Below are 22466 nucleotides of genomic sequence, written 5' to 3'. Positions count from 1 at the left end.
CTAACCTCAGCTACCTATAATCCCAGCACATAGAAAGTATAAACTGGAGCATGAAATTTAGGGTTATCCTTGACCTATATAAGGAGTTTGAGACCAACCTGGGCTATGGAGTTGATCTCAAATAAAATAAATAAGTAAATAAAAAAGATTTGGTAGCTTTCTGAGGCAGTAAAAACTTGCATGTGCAAACGTATAGGAAAAACAGTACCTGTGTGAATTCTGAACGGCCCTGACTTTGTGAAGTAGTTTATTGTTTGGCCCACAAGAAAATGGAAAAAAAAGGTTCCTGACAACCGTCTCCTTATGGCAAGCTCTCTTTCTCTTTCCACTGGCGTGCTGGGTGGAGTGAACTCATCTCTACGTAATCCAGGCTGGCCTCAGACTTTCCATCTTCCTGCCTCAGCCTCCCTCAGCTGGGATTACAGGCATGCATCACTGAGTGCCACCACCTCAAGCTGAAAAGTTTTCTTAATGTTGTCAAATTAAGATGCTCCACTCGGGGCTGGAGAGATGGCTCAGTGGTTAAGGGCATTGACTGCTCTTCCAGAGAACCCAGGTTCAATTCCCAGAACCCACATGGCAGATTAAAACTGTCTGTAATTTCAGTTCCAGGGGACCTGACACCCATGGCAAAACACTAATGCACATGAAATAAAAATAAAAGAATAAATAACTGCTTCTTGGTCTTCTTAAGATCAAATGTAAGATGCTCAAGTCTTCATAAAAGTATCATGGTTTGGGGGGCTAGAGAGGTGGCTCAGCAATTAATAACTTGTACTGTTCTTACAGAGGACCCGAGTTTGGTTCCCAGGGCCCACATTGGTAGCTCACAACCATTGCTAACTCCACCTCCAGGGTATCCAACGCCTTCTTCTGTCCTCCTTAGTACTGCACTCACGTGTATAGACACACACACACACACACACACACACACACACACACACACACACACACACATCAGTGCACGCATAATTAAAAATAAGGAAATAGCATTAGGGGTGGTCTAGGAACCTTATCTTCTCACTGTACACACTGAGACAGAAGCAGAGCACTGTACCTAGTGATGTCATCAAAGACGCCATATCCTGCCTTCTTATCCATCACCCACTGGCCAATGAACATGCTAGGAGAAGAAGAAGTCAGCTTTCCACTCCGGAGGAGACCGTGCCCATGGCGCATGTTATCTTGAAAGCAGCCTTCAAACACTTCACCAGAGGCATAGCTGTGGTTGGAAAGGACAGAAAGATAACACGGGCATTACAAAGTGCAGGAAATACAATGCTATGCTTTTACAGGTAGCTATAATTATGTGTTTATATGAGCATAAAAAAAAATCAAAACCCTCAGTTTGAAGGACTAAGCCTCAAAAATTAAAGGTAATATAACGTTCTGTATTAACATGAAAAATTATGTGTTTAGTTCCTTGTGGGAAATGAAATAATGAGCTAGGAAGAATAAGAAGGAAGAATGCAAAAGCTCTGTTCAAATTACAATCAAGTAAAAAAAAAAAAAAATTAGACTTATAGGTGAGACTTGTATAGAAAGTCCTGGTTTACTCGGTAGTACAATGGAGCTACAAAGCACATTTAATAACACAGTCATCATGCCACAGACAGGGCATACTCTTAAAGGAGGACTCTGCACATAGTTCTGGTGATTAAAAAGATGAATAGAGCTGGGCAGTGGTGGTGCATGCCTTTAATCCCAGCACTTGGGAGGCAGAGGCAAGTGGATCTCTGTGAGTTCGAGGCCAGCCTGGGCTACAGAGTAAGTTCCAGGAAAGGCACCAAAACTACACAGAGAAACCCTGTCTCGAAAAACCAAAAAACCCAAACAAACAAACAAACAAACAAACAAAAAAAGACCAATAGTTTACTCCTGAGAAGTTCTGTCCACACGAAGTTTAGCTTTACAGTTCTTTGAAAAGGCAACACCAGACTGACAATCTTTGACATGCATGCCATTACCTATAGACTCCTTGGCCACACATCTTCCCTTCTTTCCAATGGCCTACGTAATGGTCTTCTTTGTTTAGGGCCTTGTTTGGGATTCTGTATTCACCATATCTGCCAAGGACATGGAAAAGTGTAAGAGGACGCGGAGATGCCACGCTCCCCTCTCTTAGCTGAAGCCCTCTGCACAGGCTGAGGGGGACCCAGGCCCGCTCCTCAGGGCACCTGTGTCCTCTCCCATCTTTGTCACTAATCTGCAGCATCTCTTTGGGGAAGTCAAGGCACACAACAGCTCGGGCATCTCTCTAGTGAGTAGGGGAGACAGATCATCCAAATCCTCCCTTCGTTCTAAGTACCTGTTTAAGAGCTTGAAGTCACAAGATCTGACACTGTCACACATGCACATTAACTTCTCCAATTTATGTATCCTTTTATAATAAGACAAATTTCTTAACAGGACATAAAACATTTAACTGCCATAAATTTTTCTTGTAACTATATTTACAATGTTGTCAAATATGACAAGCCGGGTCACGAGATGGCTCAGCAGGTAAAAACACAGGCCACTCGCTGACAAGCCTGGTGGCCAGAATTCAAATCCTCAGCATTCACATAGCGGAAGGAGAGGACCGCCAAAGTTGTCCTCCAGCCACACATGTGACATGGCACACATGCACCCACACACATACATACGCAAATATATAATGAAATGAATTAAGTAATAAATGTGACAAAAATGACAAACTTATCCTAAATTAACGTCAGTAGAATATCGTTACAATAACATCCCTTCAAAGATTTGCCTTTTAACAGAGAAACGAGTTTGAAACTACTGAAAAGCTGGCCTGGGGTTGCAGCTCAGTGGTAGACTACTTGTCCAGCGTTCCCAAGGCCCTAGAGTCCATCCTCAAAGCAGCAAGAGCGGGGGAACTCTTTCTGTAAAACTACTGAAAATCAAATTTCTGTGTCCTCTGTAAAGGTGACTCTGCTGTGGCTGCTGACTCCCATAAACACTGTCCTGGCTGTCTACGAGCCCGCACATCTTCTGCATGAATCCTAACGCAGCACCCACAAGCCTGAACAACAGAAATCGACCACTTCCTTGAAAAACAATTACTGGCAGTCAATAACTTGTGACCAGACTGAAATTCATCTTCTAGTTTAAACAATTTCCTTACCCGTCTTCCAAGCCATTCCTGAACATGCCAGAATACATCTTTCCATCAGGCCACTTCAAAACACCCCTGGAAGATATAAACAATAGTAACAACTGTCAGCTAATGTTTCAGATAATCAACGCCTTTCCCATAATGTGACTGTCACCCTCCCTTCCCCGGGAACAGAGAAGCAGCATTTTTCACCTGCCATGAGGCTTCCCCGAAAGCCAGCGGCCATCGTAAGTGGCATCCTTTAGGCGAGGATCCTTGTAGAAAGTATATTTGGCACTTCTTGAGATGGGTGGCTCCTGCCTCGGAACACTGCCGCCACCTCCGTAAAGTGGGAAATCAGACGTCCCCCTCAAGGCCTGGTCCACGGCTTGGCTGATGGCCCGAAGCCACTTGGTCTAGGAGCAGAAAGTCCACGTCAGGACGCTTCTGGCAATAACCCACCAAGCACTGCAGCACCAAGTATGGCAGGCTTTCCTCACTGAACCCTTTCTATCGCCCATTACTTTTCTTACTGACAGGAACCAGCTCCTAGAAGTTACTGCTGTTGGTTTAAAAATAAGTCACACTGTATAAAGCAAGAAGGGTTGCTGTAGGAGTGCCAGCCCAGCCTGGACCACACAGTGAGACCCTACCTAAAACAAACAAACAAACAACAACAACCACCAAACAACCAATCACACGAATTACAGAGGACCAGCCAGACATCACGGTACACCCCTGTAACCCCGCAATTGAGAGGTTAAGGCAAAAAGAATTTGAGGAGTTCAAGGCTAGCCAGGGCTCCACAGCAAGACTTTGTTTAAGGAAAGAAAACAAAAAGGTAAAAATCTAGTTTTGACTTACGGGCTATTAATGAAGAGACAACAACAATGTTTCTTCTTTTTTTTTTTTTTGGTTTTTCGAGACAAGGTTTCTCTGTGTAGTTTTGGAGCCTGTCCTGGAACTCACTCTGTAAACCAGGCTGGCCTCGAACTCACAGAGATCCGCCTGCCTCTGCCTCCCGAGTGCTGGGATTAAAGGCGTGCGCCACCACCACCCGGCACAATGTTTCTTCTTTACTCACAAAACAGACAGAAAGAAGACACCATGCAAGACTAACCTTTTCCTGGGGTGTTGAGGAAATGAGCGTGAACTGTTCCTCCGGCGTGGTTATCTTTAAGCCATTCCTAAAACATTCCCAGGACAGACATCAGTAGATACAGCAAGCTGTCCTTCTAACAGCAGACCCCTCCCCGCTCCCGTCCATGAGCACCGCCTAATTATTCAAGAGGAGAAGACAGTGTAAGTGCTCATGCTCCAGATGTGAGCTCCACACAGGGAGCCGATCTAATTATTCAAGAGGGGAAGACAGCGTAAGTGCTCATTCATGCTCCAGATGTGAGCTCCACACAGGGAGCCGATCTAATTATTCAAGAGGGGAAGACAGCGTAAGTGCTCATTCATGCTCCAGATGTGAGCTCCACACAGGGAGCCGATGCCGAGCAGCAGGGCTCTGCGTCCCCACGGTCACTGGAGCAGCGAAGATGTCCACCCGCCACGTACTTCCACAACCTTCACAACAGGGCACTTTATTACCAACAGACACTTTACTACCAGTGCGCTGGAAGTGAGGATGAGGGACCAGCTTCCTATGCCCCCCGCCCCAGCTTTCCCCGACCGTCCCACTTCAGGAAGGAAGTAAGAAGAGTGGGAAAAGGAGGCACTTACACACTGCCGGCTTCCTCAGAAAGTGGTTCTGCCCAGAGCGTGGCCAGAGGGAACACGTGGTGTGTGGAGAACTGAAACAGAACGAGAAGGCACATCTGTGAAGAGCTCACGGCAACCTCAGGTCTCTGCTAGGTCTTTTCTCATCGTCAGCTCAGGTGGGCCCTAGAGCACGAGCCTCTTGAGAGGGTTAGGAACACGTCGGTGGCACCTTCTCTGCTACAATCACCATATCACAGCCCCCTCTGAGGGCCTTCCCATCTCTGCTACACGGACCTTTCACATGGGTGACACTCATTCTCAAGCTAGAAAAAAATATCTTGGCTCAAGGTGTAGCTTAATGGGAGAGGAGGTGTTTCATATTTAGGAGGTCCTGGATTCAGGCCCTAGCATTAAAAAAAAAATCACAACAAAGCTTACTATAAATTGACAGTACATAGGCGTGTGCTACATGATGTATCAGTCAATGAGACAATGACATTCCCAAAACACACCAGCTGAAAACTTCCTTTGCCTAGTGATCTGAGCCAACACTAATGCTTACCACTGTGTTACAGCTGCTTACAATGTTCAGTACATAACCTGCTGTGTAGGTCTAGCCTGGCAGCACTAGCCTGTACCATATGGCCTGGGTGTGCCATAGGCTATCCCTTCCAGAGTCTGTGAGCACACTGACATTCACGTAACCACAAAATTGCCCAACTACATTTCTTGCAGCACAGCCTATCATGATACAGCTCACAACTTTCCAAGGCTTCTTTTCATCTAGGAACCCAGCCTACCTGAGCATGGACCAGGGCATCATTGAAGAGAATAAACCAGTTCACAGAAAACCTGCCCGCATGCTGCAGAGAGAGGGCTCGGTTGCTGCTCTCACACAGCAGTCGGCGCTCTGGCTTCCTCAAGGAGTCCTACAAGTAAACCATCAAGATCACTTAAATGTGTGAAGGGGGATGAACTGGGCATAGTTAGGGTAACCTTCCAGACATAGCTTATTGCAGCATTAAATACTTGCTAATATTAGAGCCCCAAGGAGACTGAAGCAGTAGCAAGACAAACAAAGGCAGCAGAGAGTCTGCAGAGGACTCCTGGGAACCATGGAAGGTGCTGGGACTCAGAACACCCACTGCTACGGTTCTCATAAAGGCATCATTGTAACGCTGCTGTCAAAAGCAAGTGAGGAGCAGAGAGGCTGCTGGAGGAACAGTGGGCAGGACTACCGTCATTTTTCCAGGAAAGGTCTTCCAGAAGCCCAGCGTGTACTCGGCTTCCTTCCTCTTCCTGCCAAGATGGAGAGCAAGAGACTCATAACAAGAGCTGGAATCCTGCAGCTTTTGATACTCTGGAGATGCCTGGAGACCAATAAACAAGGGGAAGAGTATAAGACATTATCCCCAAGCTGCAGCCTCTGTGCGGCTCAGGTATGTCACAGTCAACCAGGAAGCAAACTCAGCCTGAGGACACAGAGAGGCTGATCTCACTCCACTAGAGTTCGTGTGAAACGGGGTAGACCCTGGCAGCAGTCGGGGAAGCGGGCACTTCCCGGGTGTGTCTCAGTTCTCCCATCTATACAGTGGGGTAACGGTCACACCTATACAGGGTTGGTGTGTGTGCTAAATGAAAATACGGAACACGCTCACAACAGTGACCGAAAAGCTACATGTGCTGGCGCAGGTCTTTAATCTCAGCACTCAACAGATCTCTGAGTTCAAGGCCAGCCTAGACTACAAAACCAATGAATTCCAGGACAGCCAGGACTACACAGAGAAACGCTGTCTTGCAGGAACCGTGACTGGAAGGTGCAATGTGCTGAGTCAATGTGACTCAGACCGCACGTGTTCACAAACCCTGAGGTTCCTGAAGGAGCATCGCTCACAGCGGGCTCTAGACTGGACAGCTTCACACAGTGAGTGCACTCTGAATACGGTCCTGAGTGGAAATGGACTCCACAGCCTAGAAACAAGCTCGCTCTAACCTGCTTGTCTCTTCTTCCACTTCCTCACAGAGAAAGCAATCTTAATCAATTTAACGGGGCAACATCTCACATGACTTGATGCAAACTACTTGGACTCTGGGCCTCCTTCCCCAGAATTCAAGGGGGCATGCAGGGAACCCACCACTTCAAAGCAAGTGGCTAGCTTTAGCAACACTTTCGCGTAATTATGAAGTCGTCTGATTGGCAAGAAAAACAGCGTATTCAGTATTTCCATCAACTGAGTGTTCTCATCATTCACTTCTGACAAATCTTGTAGGAGTTCTTGGTTTTTATTTAAGAAATCACTGGAAAAGAGGGAAACAAGATTCTGTTGATCATTTGGTATAAATAATATGAATGATATGACATTTAAGTTTCATTGCAGTAACTGTTCAGAACGCACAGCCTTGGTGCTATAAAAATGAATACAGATACTACGAATGACCCATTATAATTCACAGAACTATAATATTTTAACCTATAAAATAGAACTTTAAGTGGTAGCAACAGTAACTCTAATAGAAGTGTTTCCTCACGTTCCACAGTTTCAGGGGATAAATGACACCATTCCGTTACGTTCACAGCCTGAAGTCACAGGGATCTGGCAGGTCTGGCCACTCTGCTGAGCTGCGCTGGAAGGACACCGGAGGAAAAGCAGAGCCCCTGGCCCCAAGCACTACCGGGGAACTAAGCCCGTCTAAGCTCTTCCTTCTCACTGGACTGTCAACACAAGGTGACCACCCAACTAGCCTTAGAGGAGAAAGACAAGCCGGGGGTGGTGGCACACGCCTGGGGTGGTGGCACACGCCTGGAATCCCAGTACTCAGGAGGCAGAGGCGGGTGTGTGTGTGTGTGTGTGTGTGTGTGTGTAGTTCAAGAATGAAGCAAGTTGAAAGCCAGCCTTGGCTACTCTGTCTCAGTAATAATAATAATAATGAAAAAGTAATGAACTGTCTAAATTTATGCATCAGAAAGATTCATAGGCGAACACAAATGAAACACGAGAACTTAATGAAATAAAAAGCAGGAGTCTCCACCCCTCCCTAAGGACTTAAAGAAGTCAATGGGGAGGGGAAAGGCGCTTCCTTCAGTGGTACAGCCACTAGTACGGTGCTCCTGGTGTACAACCCCTTACCCATGATCCTGTCAGCAACCCTACAACACCATTGGGACATTATACAACCCCTTACCCATGATCCTGTCAGCAACCCTACAACACCATTGGGACATTATACAACCCCTTACCCATGATCCTGTCAGCAACCCTACAACACCATTGGGACATTTGAAAAAAAGACATGAAAGAGGAAGGGATCAGAGGAAGTGGGAGGAAAGGTAAGAGAGGGCAGTATGATCAAAATATATTCTACACATGTGTGTAAATGTTGTAATTAATTAGGCCATTATGTATAATTAATGTGTGCTAATGTAACATTTTCAAAAATGAGAAACAGCAGCCGTGTGGTGGTGGCACACGCCTTTAATCCCAGCACTCGGGAGGCAGAGCCAGGCGGATCTCTGTGAGTTCGAGGCCAGCCTGGGCTACCAAGTGAGTTCCAGGAAAAGGCACAAAGCTACACAGAGAAACCCTGTCTCAAAAAACCAAAAAAAAAAAAAAAAAAAAAAAAAGAGAGAGAAACAGCAACCAACCTTTGGAAAATATTAAGAGGGAGCCAACTGCTGACAAGACTGGTCATAATTTTTTTTTTCCATTTTTTTTTTTTTTTTTTTTTTTTTTTGGTTTTTCGAGACAGGGTTTCTCTGTGTAGCTTTGCGCCTTTCCTGGAACTCACTTGGTAGCCCAGGCTGGCCTCGAACTCACAGAGATCCGCCTGGCTCTGCCTCCCGAGTGCTGGGATTAAAGGCGTGCGCCACCACCGCCCGGCGGGGACAAAGATTTTTAAGAGACTCTAAGGAACCATCATCTTCCAGACATAACAGGGCTGATGAACACATGAACTCACAGAGACCGTGACAGCATGCACACAACCTGCATAGAGTCAAACCAGACCGAGTCTCGACACTGAAAACGAGAGGTGGACACAAGTTCCACCCCTAACCAAGAAGCTATATGTGATTGACAGCTGCTGGGGGAGGGCAAGTCAGCACTCTTCAATGGTACGACACCGGGTACATTAAGCACACCCTCAAGCTCAGAGGTAGTGGAACACAAAACTGACCGCATGATTTTTAGTTTTGTTTTTTAAAAGAGAAAAAAAGACATGAAACTGGGTGGGTTTGCAGGAGAAGGATCTGGGAGGAGCTTGGGGAGGACAAAGAATATGATAAAAATATGATGTATGAAATTCTCAAGAAATAAACCAAACAGAAATAATAAAACAGTAAAAACAAAGCCAACCCCAAAGCTATGATCTGCGGCTGCTAGAAGGGAAGGGAAGTGCAGGTTGCTTACATGGCAGGCTTCGCGAGGAGCTGGAATCCTCCCATCACCAGGAAGTTTGAAACTGACACGCAGTACCTTGGGTGGAACACAGACACACCGGCATTAGTGACAGAATGTGCATTAGCTCTGTGGAGTTCCAAATGCATATCTAGACACTTTCTGAAATCTTACCCACCGATTTCAGAACTTTTGTGAATCAACTTAATGAACTCTTACCACTGGAGAGGAGAACAGGTAGATGGATGCAGCAGGGGTGTGATAAATCCAGGTCAGTAGGGATGTTAACAGAAAAGGGATTTCAAAAGCACCTTGTGCCGAGCAGGTCTGCCTGGCAGGTGACACTTACTAACCTAACAAGCTGGAGAGAACGTGGTTCAAATTGTATTTTTAATGAAAACCTAATCTTCATTTCCAGTTCTCCAATTAAGTCTTCAGGAAATGGACACTGAAGGTTAAGAAAACACTTAGGGATCTGGGTGAGACCACTATTAGAACACGGTGACTCAATACCGCCAGTGCTCCCGAACAAACGTAGACAGACTGCTCCTATCTTTCTCCTGGACTAGCAAGTAACTGATACTGACAGAGACTTTGGGAAAGTCTTTCTGAAAGGAGCCATGGTGGTACAGACTTTAAAAATATAAATTACTGAGCTGGGGTGCTAGCATACTCAGGAGGCAGAAGCAGGCAGATCTCTGTGAGTTCAATACCAGCCTGGTCTCCAAAGCAAGTTCCAGGAGAACCAGAGCTGTTGTTACACAGAGAAACCCTGTCTCAACACCGCCCCCATACACCAAAGGTAACGTCAGTTTATCTTACCTATAGGAATAACTATTACACTTTAACAGTGGCCCAAGGCATCAAAACTGCATTCTAAAGCATAAGGCCACGAGTAACACAGAGGGAAAAGAAATGGAGGCACGGTGGGGTAAATACAAGACGAATGAATAAATAAATAAATAAATAAATAAATAAATAAATAAATAAATAAATAAATAAATAAGGGGGGGGCTGCACTAAAGCTGAAACCTTCATACAAGTAACAAAGTCTAATTTTTAAAATAAATCGGTGTGCCAAGTTCTATCATTATTATTCATGTCTGATGAGTTAGAAGAATAAAGACAAGATACTTCTTCCTAGACAACAGTTCCAATATATTTAATCTGCCTGGGGCTGAAATCACTTATATACTAACTCAGAAATGGCGACTGCAGGCTATTTCTACTGGTGAGAAAAGGGGCAACCTTAAATATCCTTCTGATTAGTGTTGCCTGCAGCTCTTGATAATAAACACACATTAGTCCTTGGGTTATTTATAACTCCCCGGCAACAGGTGTTTCTCACTGGCCCCATGCTGTCACTCTGTGCAATGCCTGGTACTTGGTGGCACTGAGTCAATTTCTGTAGGATGGTTGGAGAATAAATAGCTACATATAAAAACAACACACCCATCAGATCAACAGCATCACCTGGTATACATTAACATAACAAATTATTGCCTTGAATCCTGATATCAAAATACAAATCAATAAAAAGTGAGAAACAGTTTAAGTTTACAAATATCTTGGTATATTTTACTTATAAAACATGAAAAGCGCCTTGGATAATCATCCCTAGGGTTATTCAGAAAACACTGTTGTGTTAGATGTAACTAAAGTGTGCCGTCACACAGCAGTAAAACCAGGCTCACACTTCAGCTGCTCTTTAAGTAACACTTCTTTATTTCCTCAAATTTTGGTATAATGTACTTAAGTGAACAAAATTACCAGACTCTTAACAGGATATTGTATGTAAATAAAGTACGCTGTCAATCTCTCGTTGGATACAGAAGGAAATGAGGGAGCAGTAATGTTAGCCCTTTCCCCCATAAGGAACACTGAACTTGAGCACTGCAGAACTAGGGCTGGCTAAGGTTCAACACTGCTGGTCAGTCCTGGTGCCTAGGAGCACTCTTCCTGTGGCCTCTCCTGACTGAGGTGCGGTCCCCGCAGAACCACCTTGCTGAGACTGGACACGACAACGGACTGATTGATACTTGCTCTGTGTAACTGTCCAAGAAAAGACTCGAGTGCTTCATGATGACCAGGCTCCTGGCTTCCTTCACGCCCTGCAGGAAGCTGCTAAGTGAGACTCCATGCTGCCCAATGAGGTAACACAACTTGCTGAACCGGCTTGCAACTTCCTGCAACAGCTGGACAGTAGTCACAGTGCCCAAATTTTCTGCAACAAAATGATAACAACATGAAAACCAAGTGCTTTCTTATGACTTTCTCCTTTCTGAAAATACTTACTCTGTTGAAATTCTAATCTATGGAACCCAAATCACTACCAGAAATGTTACAAAAATCTATAGGAACTGCTGGTCTCTGACTCAGTAGATTTGGTCTCACTATCTCAGAATGGGTGTTTCTTTTAGAGTTTCCCAGGTGATTTTTTAATATCAGTCAAACTGGAGACCCACTGAAGGTAATGCTTGTTACATTTTGAAAGCCAAGGAAATGAATCACTAACTTCACACAATGGTAACAGGGTAGAGATAGATATGTTTCTCTTTTAGAGAGAAAGTCTTCTTATGACCCAGGATGACCCTGAACTGTCATACCCTGTTCTACCTCCCAGAGCTAACTTACAGGTATATGCTGCCATGCCTTGTTCCATGCAGAGCTTGGAGCTGAACCAGGGCCTTGAGTATGTCAGGTAAACGCTCTGGCAGCTGAGCTACACCCCCAGCTCAGAGAGCTCTCATTTAGCGTTTGGAACTTGTTGCACGATGCTGCTCCCATGGACGAACCCAGCTCTTCGGCACACAGGTAACCTAAGCTTCCGGAGGCCTAGGTCACTCTCAGGTTTGGGACATCGGCAGACTGTCTGCCCTTCCCAGCCTGAAGTTCCTCACTTCTAGCGATGAGACTGATGACGAGAACAGCGAGATGAGCAGACAGATCAAGACCTGGTCAGATGACAGGCTCCTCTTCCCTTCAGAGCAACCCGGGAAGTGCCTCCACTTCCTTCTCCTGCTAAATTCTGAGCCCATCCCCCGGAGGAGAGTTTATACAACAGGGGCTCCAACAACACTTACAAAGCAAACTAGACTAAAAACAAAAATACAAATCCTCGACTTACATCCGGACTGTATTCACAAATATGGTTCAATGAGTTGGAAGTGGTGGAGCAAGCCTGTAGCTGCAGTATTTGGGGAAGGTATGAGGAACAGGAGTTCAAAGTCATCTAGCTACATACAGAGTTGCAGACTGACCAGGACCACATGAGACCCTAACTCAAAACAAACTCCACATAAATAAAAACCAATTGCTAAGTTAGTTGTTTAAAGTGGGGATTTTTCCATTAGAAACAATGAGCTCACCACACAAGCCAACATTCCCTTAATAGGGTGAAACTGATGTGCTAGACTGCTAGCCTAAGTTCTAAGCCCTAACTGAGGCCAGGGAGGAAAAGAAAGAGAAAATCCCACCTCTGTTTTCTGAGTACAGGGCCAGACCTAGACAAGCTGGAAGCTGGGACGGGGTTGTTTTTGAGACAGGGTCTTACCACATACTCCAGTTATTTTTAATCACACCTTTAATCTCAGCAATTGGATGGTAGAGGCAAAAGGATCAAGAATTCAAGAGCTTCCTCAGCTACAGAGTGAGTTGGGCCAACCTGGGCTATGGGACACCCTATCTAAAAAGCAAGCAAACCAATGGGCTTCTTGACAATTCAGAAAGCAAGCTAAAATGAGAGCCCCGATGGTCCAGGGATGGGGACGGTGGATGGTGTCAACTTACCTAAACTGAGAAGAGGCCTGAGTATCTGAGACTTGATATCGCTGAGTTTAGAGTAAAACCGCCTTTCCGTAGCAGCCAATTCATGGAGACTGGCGATATACCCCATGATGTTCTTGTCCACCAAGGCAAGATAGCTATCTTTTCCTGCTGTCACTCTGCTTATATATCCAAGCTGAAAGGGGGGGAAATAAAAAGATCACTGATAACGTGTCATTTATGAGCGATGATCTGGTATGCTGCATGGGCTCATAGCCACAGATAGGTTAGCCAAAGGTGAAGATATCCAGGAGTCGGTAAGCAGGTTACCAAACTACCAATACCTTAAAGGTGAAGATTTACAACACTGTATAATAGTGCTCTTTTCACTTGTCTTGGAGTTGGTTTATTCACATACCACTGTGAAATGTGAATAACTGTGTACGCTTATTTGTATTTATTTCAAGCTTCCTTGGACAGCTATAAGAATTATATATCTCAAGAGTCACTTGGCATGAAATAAGACTAATGAGAAAAAGCAGAACCCTATGCTAAACCAAAGGTCTATGTGTCATCTTGTCTCCTAAAAGTGCCAATAAAGAGATTTTCTTTAAAAAAAATCATAGGGCCAATATGATGGTTGTCTGTGCCTATAATTCCAGCACTCAGAGGCTGAAGCAGGAGGCATGCTGGGACTTCAAGGCCGAGCTGGCTACACAGTGAGTTCTAGGTTAGTCTGGGCTAAGTATGAGACCCTGCATTTAAAAAAAAAAAAAAAAAAAGAGTTGGTACGGTGGCCACACCTGCAGTTCCAGGCAGGGGTCAGTCTGAGGCTAGCCTTGGCTATATAAGGTTCTACTTCACAAATCAAAATCAAGAAACAAAATAAGGAAAACACAGGGGAAATGCTTCAGGATATTGGCCTGGGGAAAGGTTTTTCTGGATATGACCTCCCCAAAATACAAGCACACAAAAAAATAAAAGGCAAAGGACACTATCTTATACCAAAAGCCCCACTCCACGGGGGAAAAGCATTGAAGTGAAGAGACAGTCTACAGAATGGGAGAAGATGCCTTTGGATTATTATCCAATGAAGGGATATCCAGAGCAGAAGAGGAACTGAAAAATCTCAGTATCAAAAAGTCCCAAATCATCCAATTAAAAAGTGGGAAACTGACCTAAAGAGAAGTTGTCAAAAGGACACTCAAACGGCCCCTCAAAACAAACCAACCAACCTAGAGACAGAACTACTACACCATCCAGCAACCCCACTACTCAGAATAGTTCCAGAGGAGCGAAAATCAGTATGTCAAGATGACATCTGGGTTAGAGAGATGGCTCAGAGGTTAAGAGCACTGGCTGTTCTTCCAGAGGTCCTGAGTTCAATTCCCAGCAACCACACGGTGGCTCACAACCATCTGTAAAGAGATCTGGTGCCCTCTTCTGGCCTGCAGTCATACATGCTGCATACTAAATAAATAATATACCATGATGTGGTCGTTACCCTTTGTACACATGTGCTGAATGTCACATGTAACCCACAACTGTCTATAACTAGTGTGTGCTAAGGTTTTTCTCTGAAAGGAACTTTTTTTAAACATTTGCTCTTCCCACTATGAACAAAACATCCAATGTCTTTTTTCACATTTACTTATTACAAGCTATACTCTCTGTAAATATTAACCTCCCAAGGAAATCAGTGACACACACCAGAGCCTCGTTCCTTTCATCGGTCCATGTCATCCTTTAGACTGAAGTCTTTCACAGGTTATGTGGTGACAGGCCAGCTACTGCATGGAGCCAATCAGCACACCCCAAACAAGCTGCATGTAAGTCAAGAGCCAAACCTTGGCCAACACTGCCTCTGGCAATTAAGGTCTTATCTTAATACATTCAGAGCTTACTAACCAGAAAGCCATAGTCTATACAGTCCATAAAGCACATTTTTCAACGAGAATACAAAGTCTAGGCTGTACCAGCACTTGGGGTTACAGTACCTGCTGACATGTCTCTCTTTGAGGATGTGAGCTGCTTTAACAGGAAAAGCAGAAACAAGCTAATGGTCTCAGTGTACAAAACGAGGCAGGAGGTAGAAAGGCAGACATTAATTCAGATCTAGACTGACAGGAAAGAAAAGCCACAGGAGTGGGCCTGGAGCTCGCCGTGCAGTCCTCGGCCTCCTCCTGAGATACTGGGATCACTGGTGTGTGCGCTTGCCCCAGCAGAGTGCATACGCTCTGGGCAGCAGCTGAGGCAGCGTTTTCATGGAGGAATGCTACACCTGTGCTTTCTGCTTGTTGGCTTTTTGTCTGTTTGTTTTGTAACTCTGTTCACCTTGCTACAGGAGAGAAGGACTGGAGTCTTTGTCCCACTGGGATTCTCTGGAAGGGTGTCACCTTCTGCAGGGTCCTGTCGGCCACTGTAATACAACCCAGGCTGGAAGTCGTCGGTGTCCACTAAAAACAAGGAATAATCCTGGCCTGCAGCTATACTCCAGACCCCGTTTCCACCGTTAACCTGAAACAACAGAAAGATAGCGTCTGTCCAAGGCAACCGAGGAGAAGTCCAGGTGCATGGAACACGTTACTTAGGCAGGGACAGGCGGTCAGCCACACCTCAGCGTGAACCTCACCCAGCATGGTACCCAATTACTGCAGAACAGAGCAGAAGGAAAAGGAAACCTGACGTTCAGCTTTTACACCTGAATTGGACTTTTATAAAAATCTGAAAAAGTAGAATATGGAAAGGAAAAGGCATAGTTCTTAATAGTTTTTAATGTTATTTGTGTAGGTCTCTATAAGCAGCTTATTTTACAGTGAGGAGGCTCTAGAGTCCTGCTCTAAAATTAACACCTAGAATGCACCTTTGTCCATCTACATTCGGCTGTGTGCCAAAAATCAGAAGAAAAAAAAAATCTAAAAAGGCTAAATTTCATTATTGCCAACTAAACCCTTGGGTGCTGGAATTCAGTTTCCCACTTGTAACTCACTATCTCTCTGATGTGACTTCACTGTGCCAACTCCCAGGATGCTGAAACAGGCAGGACCCCTGAGAAGCCATCTACGTGGACCTAGGCCAGTGGCTCTCAAAGTGTGGTCTTTGCAGCAGCAGCAGGAGCAATCACCTGGAAACATGTTAGAAACGCAAACTCTCAGCCACAGATTACCCAGGAGGGATCGGCTTTCCGTCTTAACAGGCCCTCCAGGTGACTCTGACAGATGCAAACGCTTGAGAACCAAGCTGAAGACGGCTAGAAACTGATGGTTTTCAAACCTCAGGAGTCCACGTAGCAATGCAGGAGCTTCCATCTAAAGACAGGAGCCAGTGCTCTAGGTGCCCTGTAATCCACCACTTAATTAATATTATTCCCTAAGGTTCTGTCTAATGCACGGCATTCCTCCTAAGATTTCATTAAAGTGTGCTACAACAAAATACTGCTCCAACCTCCAGCTTCCCTCCACCCCTATGCAGATAAACAAAACCCCTAATCCACAGATCCTTCCCATCTAGTTAGGCTCTGAGAACCAGATGACTGTGTGAGTGTGTGTGTGCACACATCTCCACTGCTTCAAAGTTCTAGGTGACTGTGTGAAAGTACATGTGTGTGCACACATCTCCACTGCTTCAAAGTACTAGGTGACTGTGCGAAAGTGCATGTGTGTGCACACATCTCCACTGCTTCAAAGTACTAGGTAACTGTGTGAAAGTACACGTGTGTGCACATCTCCACTACCTCAAAGTTCTAGGTGGCTGTGTAAAAGTGCATGTGTGTGCACACATCTCCACTACTTCAAAGTTCTAGGTGAGTGTGTGAAAGTGCACGTGTGTGCACACATCTCCACTACTTCAAAGTACTAGGTGGCTGTGTGAAAGTGCATGTATGTGCACACATCTCCACTGCTTCAAAGTTCTAGGTGAGTGTGTGAAAATGCATGTGTGTGCACACATCTCCACTGCTTACTCATAGCTACCTCTTTCGACATGACACTGTTCTCAAAACCAAGCCATCCAAACAACTGACTTCTAGTTCACTGTGAGAAGAGTGAATTACAAGGTTTACAAGAATCACCCAATCTGTGTGTTTGAGACAGGCTCTCTGCTATGTGGCCTAGGGTAGCCTTGAATGCCCCCTCCTCCTGAGTACCAGGAGGTGGCACTATCAAGTCCAACTACCAAGTATGACAAGCCAGCAAGTATTTGCAACATAATCTCCAATCAAAACAAATTCAGGGGCTGGAGATATGGCTCAGCTGTTAAGAGCACTCGTTGCTTTTGCAGAAGACCTGGATTCAACTCCCAGAACCCACACAATGGCTCACAACGATCTGTAACTCCAGTTCCAGATGATCTGAGACATGTATGCAATACACTTACATACATGCCAGCAAAACATTCATACACGTAAAATAAATAAATAAATAAATAAATAAATTGTAACAAGACTAACAGAAGAGGGCCTGAGCAATGGCTCAAAGGACAAAGGTACTTGCTTGCCTCTAAAGCCTGAGTTCATTGTCAGAAAAACACATTTTAAAAACAAAACAACAACAAAAAACACTCCAGTTTCAGAACTGGGCATGGTGGCACTTGTCAGCAGTAGCCTCAGTAGTCTGGAGGCTGAAGCAGGAGGATCAAGAATTTAAAGCCAGTTGGACTTTATAATGAGTATGCCTCAAAAAAAAAAATCAAAAAACAAACAAATAAGTAAAATAAACAAAAACCCTAACTCAAACCTCAATAGATTTTTAGCTTTTGTAGAGTAAGTGGGATGATTTCAAAGTCATCCATGCTTGGGCTGTGGCTGTGACTGGGGTGGGGCTGGAGCTCAGAGTTGGAGGTCTTGCCTGCCACATGGAAGGCCTTAGGTCTCATCTCCAAACCTTGAGAAGCAAACAAATACACACCCATTCCCAAGTAAAGAAAGCAAAACCCCAGTGCTGTATTTCTGTATGCAGAGTTCTGAGACCAACCTCGAAACAAATTCCACCATGCTAAAGACTAAATGCAAGCCAGACTTTCAAGTTCTCTGACTCCAGGATGGCATTTTCTCCGATAAAGGTTTCCTTTTGTTTGCTTTTCATTACTTTATTTTTATAATTCTGGAATGGAACCCAGGGCCTCACACTTGTGTGTAAGAGTCCCATCCCTTCCTGAAAGGCTTTGAAACAGGGTCTTTCTGCATTGTCCAGGGTCACCTTGAACTTGCTCTGTAGCCTATGCTGAACTTGAATTTCAATCCTTATGCCTCAGCCTTTCCTGGAGTTGGGATTACAGGCTTGCTGCCACAAGGTCTGGCTTAAAAACCTTTCCCTCATATGAATAAGAGTGCTTCCTACTGTATTAAAATGACAAGGAGCAACGATTTGCTGTATCTTTGCGTTTCAGTAATAGAGACTGGGATGAATATTGAGGATTTTTTTTTTTTGTTGTTGTTGTTGTTTTTGTTTTTCCGAGACAGGGTTTCTCTGTGTAGCTTTGCGCCTTTCCTGGAACTCACTTGGTAGCCCAGGCTGGCCTCGAACTCACAGAGATCCGCCTGGCTCTGCCTCCCGAGTGCTGGGATTAAAGGCGTGCGCCACCACCGCCCGGCGAGGAAATGTTTTAGGCTAAACGCAGAGCTGGAATGATGGCTCAGCAGTTAAGTGAATGTTCTGCTCTTACAGAGCACCTAAGTTCCCAGCACCTCTGTCAGCAGCTCAGTTACCTGAAACTCAAGCTCTGGGGAATCAGATGCTCCCATCTGAACTCTGTAGGCACCCACACATATTTATAATGAAGAAATTTTTAAGATGGTGGCTTAATCCTGGAGGGAGAGGCAGGAGAATCTCTGTGAGTTAGAGGCCAGCCTGGTCTACAGAGCGAGTTCCAGCACAGCCAGGGCTGTTACATAGAGAAATCCTGTCTCCAAAACAAACAAACAAACAAACAATAACAAAAAGAAAATTTTAATTAAAAAGAAAGTATTTACCACTGAAACTACAAGCAGTAATGTGTTAACATTTCCCAGTGTTTCCTTCAGTCATCCTGTTCAAGTAGAGTTAAGTTCACTGACGTTTATTAGCTGAAGTTCACATCAGAGCTTCACACAGTCTCAGAACTAAGGCAGCTAGCCAGCCCGTTACTCTTCACGACTCTCAGCAGAGCGGCCGTCTGTCCGTCCGTCTTGGACAGGGAAACGCAGCCCAGCACTAGCCCCCACTCTGATGTGCCCGGGCTCACAGCACCCTGCCTCTAAACCCACAGCAGGGATCAGCACTAGTGACTGCAGTCCAGCACTTCTCCAAAGTGTTAGGGGAGGCTGGGAAACCCATCAAGAACGAAACAGAAGGGACCAGAAGCTACGACTCTCTCAACAGTGTTACATAAGTGAAAACTCATCTATAAAACAGAGAAGGGGTCAGCTGAACCTTTAGTTTTGCTACAGAAAAGTGTTAACAAAAGGTTTACTGTGATGTAAGCTATAAAATAAACCCATACAACACCAGGAAAGTATTGCTTGTCAAAACCAAATTTAAGAGAGAAGCCAGAGTAGACACTATTTGATGGTATTTAGCTCAGAACACACCAAAACAAATAAAAATTGTTTAAAAGAAGGCACTTTCTATTTTTTTTCTTCTTTTAAAAAAAGACAGAAATACTACAAATATTCAATGAACAGCTAAGGCTATGAAATAAAAACATTTTTAAAAAATTACATTTAGCTAAAAAAGGAGAGGCTTCATGTTATAAAACCATTTTTAATCAATTTTTTAGGAAAACAAATTTAGTTTATTTATAAACTAAATTTGGCTACAGAAACAATTTCCTTAGACATATAAAGTGCTTTAGCACAGAATTCCAGAATATTGCTATTAAGTTCACAAAGTACCTTTGAGAGTCGAGGAACTGTTGTTGGAAAATCAGAATGCCCGAGCTGACCAAAGGTGTTACTGCCCCAGGAGTAAACCTGTCAGAAACAACAGACGCACAGGTAAGAATGTGCATTTGATTCTGCATGTAAACGCTGAACCTTTGTAAGACTACACCTATAATCACAGAAACTGTTCACACTCATTTTCTGTACTCTAAAAAAACAGATACTAGCTGGACACAGAGGCTTACATCTGAAATCCCCACACTCTGGAGGATGAGGTGGGAAAAGCTCCTAGTCTGAGATAAACTGTCAATGTGTGGCCAGCCTGGGCTACAAAGCGAGAGCCTGTCTCATTCTACTTCAAAAGGAGGAGGAGGAAAAAGAGGAGGAGGAGAAGGAAGAGAAGAGGAGGAGGAGGAGGAGGAGGAGGAGGAGGAGGAGGAGGAGGAGGAGGAGGAGGAGAAAGCTTAATGAAACCTGGCACGGCAGTACAAGCTTGTAATCACAGCACAGTCAGGAGGCTGAGACAGGGGGATCTCTGGTTTGAGGCCAGTCTACCTGCACAGGATCCCCACAAGATTTGGTCTGCCAACAGCCTGCCATGGATTAGAGAGGAGTCATGGTCCCACCCACAGACAGCTCTTCTTGAGTGGTGGAGCACTGTGAGGTACATGTGTTCCTGTAACAGCCCTACTGAACCCACCAGCTGTACACACACATGTAGGTATGTGCAGGTAGAAGGGAGACTGGTTGGGAAGAGGGAGGGACTAGTAGGGAGTGAGAACAATACAGTCTGTACAATGAAAATGTCCTAAGACTCATTGTTATGTAGAATGTGTTAATAAAACAGGAAACAAAACATAGATCCATATATTAAGGAAATTATCACTGCTTCTTTAGTCCAGGCAGTTCTGCCTCAGTGTCCCAGGTACTGACATTAAAGCACTGCATCATCATGTCCAGCTCAATCAGCACCTTTGTGATAGTTCATATCTCAAAGTCCAGCACTCCAGAGGCTGAGTCAGAAGCCAACCTGAGCCGCAGGTGAGATTCCATTTCAAAAACAAACAAAAATACACCACTATTTTTAATAACTACATAAGACTCCATTGTGGGTATGCCTCCACTACCTAATTACTGGATTATTAGCAGGTTAATTATTCTAAATGATACTGTAAACCCTTCAACAGGGTCAGTACGAGGGCTCAAATCAGGAGAAGGGTTGGACATGGTGATCCTGGCAGCAGGCGTTCCATCCCCAGGACCAAGTAAAGGAGAAGGAGAGAACCAACCCATAAGTTGTTCTCTGACTTCCCCATGTGCCGTGGCATGTGCAAAGCCACAGACCCTACAGATATCCACATATCATACACATACACTCTCACATCATATACAAACACCTACACATACATCATACAGACACCCCTTAATCATACAGACATCCACACACACACCCACATCATATATAGACACCCCCATATCATACACAAGCACCCTACTGGCCTTTTTTCCCTCCCCCCCTCCTCCCACCCCACCTCTCTCCAAGCCTTCATTGTAACAAAGCATGGCATGGTACTCCTGACCCTGTTCCAGATGTCCTGAGTGTTGGGATGACAAGCATGTGTCACCAGGCCTGGTTAATGTGCTGGGGATGGAACCAAGGGCCCCGTACATGCCGTACGTGCTAAGCAAGCGCTCTGCCAACTGAGCTACAGCCTCAGCCTGGACGAATCCTCTTAGACAGGCTCTCCTCTCCTCAGTCAGAAATGGAAATGCTGCCATGTGAAACCTAAGATCTCAAAGGAGACAGGCCGGGCTGCCTGAAGGCAGTCAGTCACTCAGAGACGGTGGTACACCTGACCGGGAGAGCCGCCCATCAACACAAGAGCCGCACTCCAGAGTCTGCCCTTACCTGAGATTTCGCAGTGAGTGCAAGAGAGTGGGAACCGGCTGCCTCCAGGTGAATCACCTCTTTACCATCCAGACACTTGACACACAATGGCTGAAGCCTTGAAGGAAACAAACACACGCACACACGCAAAGTCAATATCTTTTCAGCATGAATCAAGGCCCTTCAAATTACAGTCAGTGCTGTTAAATAAAAATAAAATATCAAAAATAATGAGGACATGATCAAACTACTTCTGAACATTACACCCAGTTTCCATTAGTTTTCAGTGCTGTCTATCCTCACTAATTAACCCCTGCAATTAAGAATCTATTAAGAAAGCTGAGCTGGAAGTGATGCATAGGCCTAAATCCCAGCACCTGGAGACAGGAGGATCACCGCCTCAAGCCCAGTCTAGGTCACATAACAACCCTATCTCAAATAAAAGTGAGAGAGAAATGTAATGACTGTAGAACTACCCATGACGCAGTAGAACAGGAAGACCGACAGGGAGAAGGAAGGCAACTGTTTACTTCAGTTCCCTGCACTCCGCTGGGAGACATGTTAGCCCACCGCTGTAGAGTCTATTTCCACACCTTCCAGCTCCAGAACTCAAGCATGGTAACAGTCTGAGGATGCATATTAAACAGAGTGACAGCCTTCTCTGATGTACAGACCGTTTAATGCTTTAGTGGCAGTTATTTTAAAGAGCATAGCTACATCTTTCGGGGTCAGAAATCCGTGCTCCTCTTCCTAAGT

General features: G+C 44.9%; 1 protein-coding gene across 3 annotated transcripts in view; it reads right to left on the bottom strand.

Annotated features, from left to right (window-relative positions):
- Als2 (alsin Rho guanine nucleotide exchange factor ALS2) overlaps positions 1–22466 on the bottom strand; it is a 72060-nt gene that overhangs the window by 21709 nt on the left and 27885 nt on the right. For 2 of the 3 annotated variants that reach the window (XM_059277930.1, XM_059277929.1), the window contains exons 7-9: positions 21732–21828; positions 19835–19912; positions 15158–15483 (exon numbers count right to left, since the gene is read on the bottom strand). In XM_059277930.1, coding sequence (XP_059133913.1) covers positions 15229–15483; positions 19835–19912; positions 21732–21828 — 430 coding nt within the window. In that variant the 3' untranslated portion in view covers positions 15158–15228. Of the gene's footprint in view, positions 1–1057; positions 1223–1967; positions 2067–3130; positions 3197–3313; positions 3517–4220; positions 4288–4828; positions 4900–5607; positions 5737–6045; positions 6178–6942; positions 7106–9213; positions 9280–11244; positions 11426–12990; positions 13163–15157; positions 15484–19834; positions 19913–21731; positions 21829–22466 lie in introns of those variants that run through there. The other variant, XM_059277931.1, reaches the window with a different exon arrangement.

The sequence above is a fragment of the Peromyscus eremicus genome, chromosome 13 (assembly GCF_949786415.1).
Source record: "Peromyscus eremicus chromosome 13, PerEre_H2_v1, whole genome shotgun sequence".
NCBI lineage: Eukaryota > Metazoa > Chordata > Mammalia > Rodentia > Cricetidae > Peromyscus > Peromyscus eremicus.
Note: the sequence above shows the minus strand (reverse complement) of the source record. Positions and strands in the feature narration are given on the sequence as shown.